Genomic DNA, 12,500 nt, shown 5'->3' on the forward strand with positions numbered 1-12,500 from the left:
TAAAGTACTGTGAAGAAAACAGCAAAAACAAGTTTAATGATTAGGATAAGTGGACAGAACAAGGGAGAGGAAAAGAAAAGACCATTTGTTGAGGCGAGGGCTGAGGACCAAGGTAGGGGTGATCCCCTACATTGGGCCTCAGTCCCCAAAAAGCAAGGGATTGGGGGGCATTACTTTTGTATTATGCATGACTCTTCACTTTAAGATGCAAGGTGTCAACTATATCTCAGCTCATATATCAATATATATCAATCTTATATCTTAGGGACAAAACACAGAATGCTCTGATTGTTCATTTTTCTTTATTATATCCAAATATACTTCAGTTTACCCAGAACAACACACATAGCCAAACAGTACCATTACTATTTTCCTTGGCCATATCATGTGTTGCGAGTACCTGAAATCTTAACAAATATTTGTTCTAGTTCTTGGTGTTTCACAATGTTCTTGTTAATCATGCAAATGTTGGAATACAAAGCAAAATGTGTAAATAAGACATCATTTTTGTATAAATTTTATTCACAGAAATGTCAGTGTACATAATCCTGCTTTCTTTCAAAACTCTGTCACACACTTCATGCATCATTGGCAGTTCCTGTAGTAGCTCCCCCCAAAAATGTCTTAATATCAGTTCTATATACATTTTTTTCCAAACATTTGATATAAATATATATGAATCCTTGCAACTGGCTATTTGTCTACATGAAACTTAACCCTTTTTTGCCAGCTGAAGAAACTCCATGCTCTGGAAATTAATGGCAACAAGCTGACTTTGAGCCCAGGAGTTCGCTACATCAAGCCAATCGCCCCACTCATCACACTTTGGCACATCACCACAGTGTACAGCCACACTCCACAGATCGAGCGGTTTGTTATGACGCCGCAAGGCGTGGCCCGGCAGAATTGGGCTAATTGGCATAACTGATTGTCTCCATCTCTGTCAACTGACATGCCATGATGCCAAGGCAAGACCCATTAACATAAAATATAAAAAGGCCACACAACATTCCCCATTTCTTTCCTTCTCCTCCTCATAAATATAATGTAACCATAAAAAAATATATATAAGTATAATTCCTAATCTGTCTAATGGGCTACTCAGCCTTTTCTTCTTCTTCATCAACCAGGCCCACCACAGGCCTCTGCTTGACAGGAACGTGTGGCACTGCTCCCTTCTTGGAGTGCTTGCGAAGGTTGGCCTGTCTGCAAGAAGGAGGTTGTGCTTGTATTAGTTTGGTCTTCGTGGGAGATATGTCTTGATGTATTTATATCGTTTTCTTATTCATGCCAAAGGAAATGTGAATAAATAGTTATAATTGCAAACCATTTAATTTATTAGAGATTAAACTAGAAAAAAGTTCAGTGAAATATTAAACAACAAATGCTCGCACTCTCTCTCTCGCACTCTCTCACTCACTCACGCACTCTCTCTCTCTCACTCACGCACTCTCTCTCTCACTCACGCACTCTCTCTCTCACTCACGCACTCTCTCTCTCACTCACGCACTCTCTCTCTCACTCACGCACTCTCTCTCTCACTCACGCACTCTCTCTCTCACTCACGCACTCTCTCTCTCACTCACGCACTCTCTCTCTCACTCTCGCACTCTCTCTCACTCGCACTCTCTCTCACTCGCACTCGCACTCTCACTCGCACTCGCACTCTCACTCGCACTCTCTCTCACTCGCACTCTCTCTCACTCGCACTCTCTCTCACTCGCACTCTCTCTCACTCGCACTCTCTCTCACTCGCACTCTCTCTCTCTCACTCACACACTCTCTCACTCACACACTCTCTCACTCACACACTCTCTCTCCTCACACACTCTCTCTCACTCACACACTCTCTCTCACTCACACACTCTCTCTCACTCACACACTCTCTCTCACTCACACACTCTCTCTCACTCACACACTCTCTCTCACTCACACACTCTCTCTCACTCACACACTCTCTCTCACTCACACACTCTCTCTCACTCACACACTCTCTCTCACTCACACTCTCTCTCTCACTCACACTCTCTCTCTCACTCACACTCTCTCTCTCACTCACACTCTCTCTCTCACTCACACTCTCTCTCTCTCACTCACACTCTCTCTCTCTCACTCACACACTCTCTCTCTCTCACTCACACACTCTCTCTCTCACTCACACACTCTCTCTCTCACTCACACACTCTCTCTCTCACTCACACACTCTCTCTCTCACTCACACTCTCTCTCTCTCACTCACACACTCTCTCTCTCTCACTCACACACTCTCTCTCTCTCACTCACACACTCTCTCTCTCTCACTCACACACTCTCTCTCTCTCACTCACACACTCTCTCTCTCTCACTCACACACTCTCTCTCTCTCACTCACACACTCTCTCTCTCTCACTCACACACTCTCTCTCTCTCACTCACACACTCTCTCTCCTATGCTGGCACTTACCTAATAGCCTTGCTCTCCCTGATGACAGCATGCTCTTTCTTGGCATGGTAGATGTGACCTGGCAAGTGCCTGTGTCGCTGGATCCTCTTCACCTCTGGGAATGAACTGTATTTCTTCTTCAGCTCCTCTGCATAGTTGATGGCTGACTGTTCTCTTTCACGCATCTGCAGAAGGAAAACAGATAAGAAAGGAGGAGGCAAGTGTGAGGATTCCAATAAGGAACAGGTCCACATAATAAACTACAAAATAAGCAGCTAGTTGAAAAAACTAGGTAAAACAAAATAAGTCAATAGAAAAGGTGCACAACTAGACAAAAAAAAAAGTATATATAACATTTGTATAAAAATAGTTGTATGTAAAAAAAAAAAAAAAAAAAAAAAAAAAATCATCAATCTATAGACAAAGAAGCAGCAATGTTTAACAGCAAACAGGAATATATACATTACTTACCACACCCAACTTCTCACTTGCAACTGCCTTCCAAAGCCTCACATTGTGATCAGAGGAGCCTGAGAGGACATACTTGTTGTCAGCTGTCCATAAAACACAATTTATCTTGAACATGCGCTTGGTGTGGTACACATCTCTACACTTTCCCTGAAAGCAATACTTGTTAATTACTGTACAGAAAAATACAGGTCTATTTTGCTTATATAACCTTCAAGAAAATTTGTCTCAAATCCTAAAACAATGATTTTCCTACCAGCATTTAGGAAGATATCCTCAATACATAACCCCCACCAAATAATATATGAAGTACATATAAAGTGTACAACATTAAAAACCTGCAACTCTCTTAGTCAACTTACTTCTTCTGTTGAGAATATTCTGATGGACCTGTCATAACTTCCTGAGACAAACTCCTTGCCAGTTGGAGAGTAATAGACATCAGTGACTGCTGACGTGTGGCCTTCATGCAAGCCTACTATACGGTTCTTGTTGTTCATGTTTCTAATGTCGAAGGAATAACAACTAGAAAAAAAAAAAAATTATATAATGTTGCATGTAAGCAGGTAAGATGTGCAACATCTGGAATATTCTCTGCAACCAAATATACAAATTCTATTCAATGCTTTATAAACACACCTGAAGTGCTAAGTTACCTCAAGAAGAGAAAGATTATGATAAAAAATAACAGGAATCATTTAATCAATCTTAAGAAGAATTCAGATGACTAAAGTTAAACATGTTGGAAAGAGAAGAGGTGATGGAAGAAAAAGGAAAGAGAACAGGAAAAGGAAAACAGAGAGGAAGAGGATAAGGGAAAAATAGAGGAGACAGAACAGAAGAGAAAACGAATAGAAAGCACATGAAAATGGAATCAAAAGAAAGTGGGAGAAGAAAAGGAGAAAGAGAAGGCAGTAATGGAAAATAAGAGAAGGAACTAAGGAATAAGGAAAAAGCAGGGAAAGTGAACACAAAAAAGTATCTTTCTTTCACTCCACTTACTTGTAATCCTCGCTGGCTGCTGTTAAGATGAAAGCCTCCATGGGATTCCACGCAAGAGCATTCACTCTCATATTCATCCTTAGCTTCTTCACCTCCTTGCCTCTTGTGTCGTAAAGGATGATGTTGTTTGCCTGATCACTGGAAGCTATCAAGTTATGCATGTTGAGTGAAAAGACAAAAAAAAAAAAAAAAAAACACATATATGATAATAACCTCATGATGCTGGGTTAGCAAGGATATATACAATGTACACTATTTTCTTTTTTGTTATTAATTATCTTTAAAAACAGAAGGCTCCAAAAGTGATTAATCTCCAAGGAGTCAATTAATAGTTCTACCTATCTCACCTGTTTACCCTTTTCCTTGATTTTCAGAAGAAAATGTTATTGTTGTTAGTATTGTTAATAAAATTATAATAATCATAATTCCAACAACAACAACAACAATAATAATAATAATAATAATAATATTAATAATATTATTAATAATAATAATAATAATAATAATAATAATAATAATAATAATAATAATAATAATAATAATAATCACAACATCAATAACATTGGAAAATAACACTTTACACAAAAGCTTGAGGAAAGGGGAAATCAGGTGAAGCCACACAGCTCTCTTAATATGCTCCTAAGGGCTAAGGAGTTGTGGAGCTACCTATGTGCAAAACAAAATTCATCAAAGAACCCAGCAGCAATGGGTTAAAAGTGGTTGAATTAGGTAAATGTTAATGGGCACTTAAAATAAAAATTCTATAGGGATGCTCTGAAGAATCCTGTATCTCCTTTGCATATTCATTCTATTTGCAAATTCACTGGTGGATTTACTCATTTATTTAACTCTTTTATTAATTTCAAGCTATATAACAAGATATCAAACTTAACTTTATCATCAATAACTTCCTTGATACACTTATCTGCTACAGCAAACCTGCCAACTTTTTTGGAATATAGTGAACACTATGCATCACTAAGCAGAAATTTACAAAGTATAAGTCACCAAAACATATATTTCTGGCTCTGACATTCCCAACTTTCCTTACTTTCCAGTTTTACCCCATATTAGAAAAAAACAGGAGTCTTCCATGAGATCTAGGGTGCAATGAAGCTATGATATTTAAATGTGGGTGTTTGAAATACTTCAACTTTCTCCTATGTGAACCTCTTCAGTGTGCTAAACCAACCAGATTCACAAATGTAGAAAAGGTATGAATGAGGATGAATATCTTCACAATACAAGATGTTAATTTTCATCCATACCTTTCCTACATTTGTCAACTTAAATATGATTAAGATACACAAGTCAAGTACAACTCTATCACATTTGGCAAAAAAAGATACACGTATGTTCGTGCGTGTGTGTTCGCCTGTTCACGTGTGTGTGTTCGCCTGTTCGCGTGTGTGTGTTCGCCTGTTCGCGTGTGTGTGTTCGCCTGTTCGCGTGTGTGTGTTCGCCTGTTCGCGTGTGTGTGTTCGCCTGTTCGCGTGTGTGTGTTCGCCTGTTCGCGTGTGTGTGTTCGCCTGTTCGCGTGTGTGTGTTCGCCTGTTCGCGTGTGTGTGTTCGCCTGTTCGCGTGTGTGTGTTCGCCTGTTCGCGTGTGTGTGTCGGTGTTCGCGTGTGTGTGTGTGTTCGCGTGTGTGTGTGTGTGTTCGCGTGTGTGTGTGTGTGTTCGCGTGTGTGTGTGTGTGTGTGTTCGCGTGTGTGTGTGTGTGTGTTCGCGTGTGTGTGTGTGTGTGTGTTCGCGTGTGTGTGTGTGTGTGTGTTCGCGTGTGTGTGTGTGTGTGTTCGCGTGTGTGTGTGTGTGTGTGTGTGTTCGCGTGTGTGTGTGTGTGTGTGTTCGCGTGTGTGTGTGTGTTCGCGTGTGTGTGTGTGTTCGCGTGTGTGTGTGTGTTCGCGTGTGTGTGTGTGTTCGCGTGTGTGTGTGTGTTCGCGTGTGTGTGTGTGTGTGTGTGTGTGTGTGTGTGTGTGTGTGTGTGTGTGTGTGTGTGTGTGTGTGTGTGTGTGTGTGTGTGTGTGTGTGTGTGTGTGTGTGTGTGTGTGTGTGTGTGTGTGTGTGTGTGTGTGTGTGTGTGTGTGTGTGTGTGTGTGTGTGTGTGTGTGTGTGTGTGTGTGTGTGTGTGTGTGTGTGTTCGCGGGCAGGCGTGCATGCGTGCGTGCGTGTGACAGAGACAGAGACATAGACAGACAGAGACAGAGACAGAGACAGAGAAACAGAGACAGAGAGAGAGAGACAGAGAGAGAGACGCACAGAGAGACAGAGACACACAGAGAGACAGAGACACACAGAGAGACAGAGACACACAGAGAGACAGAGACACACAGAGAGACAGAGACACACAGAGAGACAGAGACACACAGAGAGACAGAGACACACAGAGAGACAGAGACACACAGAGAGACAGAGACACACAGAGAGACAGAGACACACAGAGAGACAGAGACACACAGAGAGACAGAGACACACAGAGAGACAGAGACACACAGAGAGACAGAGACACACATAGAGACAGAGACACACAGAGAGACAGAGACACACACAGAGACAGAGACAGAGACACACACAGAGACAGAGACACACACAGAGACAGAGACACACACAGAGACAGAGACACACACAGAGACAGAGACACACAGAGAGACAGAGACACACACAGAGACAGAGACACACAGAGACAGAGACACACAGAGACAGAGACACACACAGAGACAGAGAGACAGAGAGACAGAGACACACAGAGAGACAGAGACACACAGAGAGACAGAGACACACAGAGAGACAGACACACACAGAGAGACAGAGACAGAAACAGAGAAAGTGAAAGTGCTGATTTTATAATCAGTTCTTTAGCTTTGAATTTCTTCATCTAAACCTTCCTTTCTCTCTGTAGGATAGTCCTCTTAAACATTATACTGTATGTTCTGATATAAGGTAATGTGCACTGGTTAAGATGCCTACACAATGAGTAAGGTTTGACTGTACTGACAAAGACACCTTGAACACTAATAAATCCACAATATGTATACTGAGCATTCATCCCATTTCTCTTACCAAACAATGAGGTCTCAATGTCATTGAACTTGACACAGACCACACTGGCATTACTGCCACGGGCTCCTGTGTTCCAGTCATACGAAAATTTGGGGGCCTTCATGCTAGCATCCCACAGCAAGACCCTTTCTCCACATGTGATGAACTCATTGTTGTATCGGTGGTGCGATATGCCCATGATGACTGTCTGGTAGAGAAAAAGCAGGAATTACACATATTAAAAAGGTAAATGAAGCATTATATATTATAAACAAACAAATTAAAAAGTAAATGAATATAAAAATATTACATTCAACTTAATTACAAATACTATTCCCAAGTAGCCTCCAAGTTTACATTGCTACCTTAACACTGGCTTTACACAAGACACTTTGCCATCTTTATTAGAAACACATTGTCATGTAGAAGTTTTATGAATAAAGATATTTTTGACAAGTTGCTGGAGTCTGCAGTATTGCTGGTCAAGCCAATACGGTGCTCTTCAATCTAATTCATATATGCATTAAAAGATAAGTTTGTGAGTCAGGATATATGTTGGAATGTGAGAAAATAAGTGAAAATATTGTATACTGGAATACTGGAATACAAATTATGCAACACTTCAGAATACCAGCAGCAGTAACCACATAGCCTATCAGAGTTAATTTGGTTACATTATCAAAGTTCTAGTTATAATAAGGCTCAATCCATATCTGAGTAAAATCACTTAGGATAAATTTGTGTCAAAATAAGAAGGAAGTCAATAGTCATAGCTTACAACTAATCTATACGTTCTTCCATGTCTCATGTAAACAATTTAGTAACTAGATGTTCCATTCTCACTAACTAGTTGGTAAATATATTTCATTGGGAAAAATACACTACAGCCCTCTCTAAGACTCTGCCCTTTGCACATACTTTTAAATACCCTCACTTACTTCACTCATCCAGGTATCAACGGGTAAATCAGTGTTCTCCAGTGTCTTCTCTAGTGACCAGCGCTTTATGGTCTTGTCATTGCCCACTGTGAAGAAGGAGCCCCCATCTGGTGCTGTTACAATGGCCCCAAGATGACCATTGTGGGCCTGGACAGACCACTTTGACTTCTTTTGGGGGAGGTCCCATAGCATCAGCTATAGAATGAAAAAGAAGTGATTTGGTCTCTGAAATTTGACAACATGCATCACTGCACTCTGAATTATGTTGTACTTCACTCCCCTGTGAACAATATACAAATGCAGAATAAAAGTAGATAAACAAATGGAAACACACATGCACACTCACATGCAAAAACACACACACATATGGCCATCCTAATCCACTTCTTACCTCGCCTTCAACTGTGCCAGTAAACACAGACGACAGCTGGGATGGGTGCCGACACATGGCACTCAAGGCATCAGAGTGTGTCAGGCTGCTCACAAAGGGCTTAGCAAACACACGCTCCAATTTGACAGCATTGACTGCAAGCTTGTACTCTCGTGCAGCTTCAAAAGGATGAAGGGTTGGGTCGTAGTTTCTCTGCACTGTGGAGGCAGTAAGGGGGAGGTGATAAAGATAAGTACAGATAACCAGATATAAAGACAAATAAGAATAGTAAAAAAAAAAAAAGAGAAAAGAATGTATCAAATGAATAACAAAAAGAAAAAACTAAAGTAATTTGATGCTCAAGAGAAGAATATCACCCCATCGAAACCTCCTGTGCAAGAATGGCCATGTCCATTACAATTTTATTTCATTAATTTTGTTTACACGTACATGGCTCCACAATTACTTAGTCATCAAGCAGTCAATTACTAGTCCTAACTGTCTCACCCACTTACCCTTTTCCTTGAGTTTCAGGAAGATTCTTTTATAATTATATACCAAATAGTATTGTTAATAAGACTGACTTATTGGTAACAGAGTATTTGAGGAGCTATCTGTGCTACTTTTTTCTATACAATGAATATTATATGTATTAATGGTCTATGGGTCAAACTGAACCCTTTATTCATTTTACACAGTTCTATTTGTCACACTTGTGGAAGGCCTGTCAAAAGCTGGCAGGATTTTCCTATAGTCTTATCATGAATGAGATATACTGTATGTAGTGCCTATACATGTATCTGGTATTGCCAGACAAGTTTCCTTCACTACACTATTATATTACCCCCCTATACCATACTTCCCACTGTACACCCTCCTCTGCCTGAGCCAATCACACAGTCTCTGATTTTGTGTGAATAAAACAGAGTGAGTGTGAAGTAGTAATTCTGGTGCTGTATGTCTGCACAGAGTTATCTCTTGGTATATCATGGTCTTTTTACTATCTATACATTTATTTACTTATAACTACATCTAAATACACATTTTACTGTGATTAAGAAATTATTTAATGTGTTTTATTTACATATTCATAAGCAGTCTTTCCCTATATGCAAGGAGTATCTGAGATAACTGTTTCAACTTTGCAATTTACTGACACCCCTTGTATCTGATTAATGAAAATGAGAAACACATTTTCTAATAAATTTGAGCTATTCAAATGCCTGCAACCAATACTGTCTTAGTGAAACTTGAAAAATCATGCTTTTTTGCAGGGGGGGGAAGGTCTATAGATTATAATGCTATCCAACTTACAAAAGGAGCCCCCAGCACCGCACCAAAGCACACATTAGGGTGTGTGCTGAGTCAGCTGCTCTATATTGTGAAACTTAGTGTTTTGTTTAGATTTAAGATACCTGTATGGAAATCTTCTTAGAGAAACATTCCTGATATGCATCACTTTTTTTACTGCTTCTGAATTTTAGAAAAATCTGCATTAAAATAATGTTAATTTGGCTCATTCTAATACTGTCTTACATAAAAGTTGTCTACAAATTTGCTGAAAATAATAAGCAAATCTAATTTCTATCTGGAAGTTAATCTTTATATTATGAATTCACTAGGCTAGTGTAAACTAAAGGTGATAGTATTGTAGATGACTAAAAGTTGCATTCAGTACAAGAAATAATCTGCAGACACGAATGGTAACACCACATACAAAGGAAAAAGATCATGGAAAGTGCTGCTTAGAGATAAAGTCTTCTTGGTCTGCCCGAGTCTCAGCTCTATCTTGCTGTGTATACCGAGGTGAAGACGATGTTTCCTAAAGGCAGAGCCACCCATCAACCCTCCCCTCAAGTAGTGCCCAAAGGGCAACTCAGTAAAGGCAACTTAGGTTGTTGAGTAAATTATGTGATGTGGAGTTGGGGACTTGGTCTCAATGAGACTGCATTGCACTGTATTGTAAAGAATTACCTATTTGGGTAATCAAGTAATGAATAAGTTCATTTGACAGGCCATAATGCTACCAATCCTTAAAAAATTGCAGTGATAAAGAAATAGTTATTCATCTAATTTCTAAACACCCAGTAACAAATAAAGATAAACTGTGATATAGAGGCAGGATAAAAGGATGCATAACAGAATTGCAATCAAAGTCAAGGAGTGTGCATATTTTAAGTAAAACTGCAACTTTTTATGGGAATGATTTTTTTTGAAGCAGATCATCTGTGGGCCAAAGTGGATATCATCTAAATATATACTATAACACCAGAATACAGTGACAAATTACCAACTTAATATGGTAATTTTCTTAAATAGCTTCACATCCCAAAACTATCAAAACTGGCATTGATTGATTCCTTATGATATCTAGTGTGTATATTTATGGTGAATTTATTCGGTGCTTAACAATATCAATACTAGACATGTATGGTTTAAGGTATGGTATTCCAGGAAAACTGAAGGGTTAAATTATGGTATTTCAGCAGCACCTGTCTACCCAAAAACTGGAATGCAAAATCCCCACCACATCTGACTGCAAGCTAGAGCCTGGGCAAATTTGCATAATGCACCTGCATGTGTGATGTCATGACAAAGTAAAATTTTATCGCTACTCCTATGCTACTGAATTTTTAGTTCTGCCAACTAATGCTGTTTAACGTGGTTAAAAGACATATGTATGTGTCCACTGGTACCAAATTAGATGCGGAAAATTACACTTCGTATATCCTTTTCGGTGAAAATAAAATTAAGATAAACATCACCTATCACCCTATATGTATTCTCTACAAATCACAGACCTCTATGGATATCATGTTTCGTCTCTCTCATGTGATGATCTGGATTCCTCGACAACACTTTTATATTCTTTATAATAGACATTTTTGATATCACGTCCAGAAAGTAAGGGAAAGACCTCCTCCTCGTCTACCACTCCATGTGCTTCCCTTGTTTACTGTTCGATTCTTTAGGCGAGACTTTCAGCGTGATTTGTTTCGCCTTTTTTCTACGTGAAATTATTTGATATAAGTCAATATTTCTTAAATTCTGATTTTCCTCTCACTTTAATATAATTCTGAAAGTACGTATATATATAAATATATATATTTTTTTGGTGAGTAGGAACAGTATATTACAAAATATATGATTGTGTGATAAATCCAAGAATTCGGACGAAAAATGTTGTGCTTGCGTTCGGACGAGAATATTTATCTTTTTGTTTTTTGTTTTTGGCAATTAAGTATTTTTAGTCAACTTGTACAATAAAAGATGTTTCGAAAAATACTGTGCTCGAAAGACAGAGAGACACAGAGAGAGAGAGAGAGAGACAGACAGACAGACAGACAGACAGACAGACAGACAGACAGACAGACAGACAGACAGACAGACAGACAGACAGACAGACAGACAGACAGACAGACAGACAGACAGACAGACAGACACACACGCACACACACACACACAGATAGACAGACAGACAGACAGATAGACAGGCAGACAGATAGTCAGACAAACATATAAACAGAGACAGACAGACAAACAAACAGACAGATAGACAGACAGACAAACAGATAAACAGAGACAGACACAGACAAACAAACAGACAGATAGACAGACAAACAAATAAACAGACAGATAGATACAATTATTGAAATTAATGATAAATATAAGAAAATGAGAGAAAAGCAGCTCCTTTGGAAAAGGTTCAGAAGGCATAGATCTCAGGCGGCGTGTGAAAGTTATAAAGTAGGAAGAAATGAGAATACCCAAACCATGAGGGAGGCGATACTAGACTTTGAAAGGATATAATAAATAATTGTACTAATCAACCAAAGCTCTCTTTAACTACGTAAATAATAAGACTAAAAATACATATCAAACTAGCGCCATCAAAGACAATAACATCGTTTATACTAAGGAAGAGGATATGTGTGAAATCCTTAATGAAAATGTTCAGTCAGTGTTTCTTCAGGACCCATATTTTGAAATGGCAAGCAACCGTACAAACGTAAATCAGAATATCGAAAATATCACACTCAAAATGAATGAAATAAAAGACCTACTCAAAGAGTACGACAAGACTAAAGGAGAGGGATCAGATATCTAATTGGGTTCTGAGGGCACGTGCTCAAGATCTATGTACTCCGTTATTATTAATATTCCAGAACTCAGTGAGACAAAGAAAACTACCAAAAGAGTGGAAACTCGCCAATGTTTATATAAGAGCGGCAACAAACAAAACCCTCTAGGTTATAGTACCATT

At 39.2% G+C, this 12,500-nt stretch overlaps 1 protein-coding gene across 1 annotated transcript; it reads right to left on the reverse strand.

The window, feature by feature from the left end:
• Nucleotides 1-504: 504 nt before the first annotated feature.
• On the reverse strand, nucleotides 505-11,200 carry LOC125025901 (DDB1- and CUL4-associated factor 13-like). Its single transcript, XM_047614227.1, has 9 exons — nucleotides 11,038-11,200; nucleotides 8,258-8,454; nucleotides 7,867-8,061; nucleotides 6,950-7,136; nucleotides 3,893-4,037; nucleotides 3,253-3,415; nucleotides 2,894-3,040; nucleotides 2,444-2,607; nucleotides 505-1,206 (listed from the first exon to the last, which is right to left on the reverse strand). Exons 1-9 carry the CDS (start codon nucleotides 11,117-11,119, stop codon nucleotides 1,098-1,100), a joined length of 1,389 nt encoding a protein of 462 aa, XP_047470183.1. The 5' UTR covers nucleotides 11,120-11,200; the 3' UTR covers nucleotides 505-1,097.
• Between the last annotated feature and the right edge of the window lie 1,300 nt (nucleotides 11,201-12,500).

Source organism: Penaeus chinensis, chromosome 5 (genome assembly GCF_019202785.1).
Source record: "Penaeus chinensis breed Huanghai No. 1 chromosome 5, ASM1920278v2, whole genome shotgun sequence".
Lineage (NCBI taxonomy): Eukaryota > Metazoa > Arthropoda > Malacostraca > Decapoda > Penaeidae > Penaeus > Penaeus chinensis.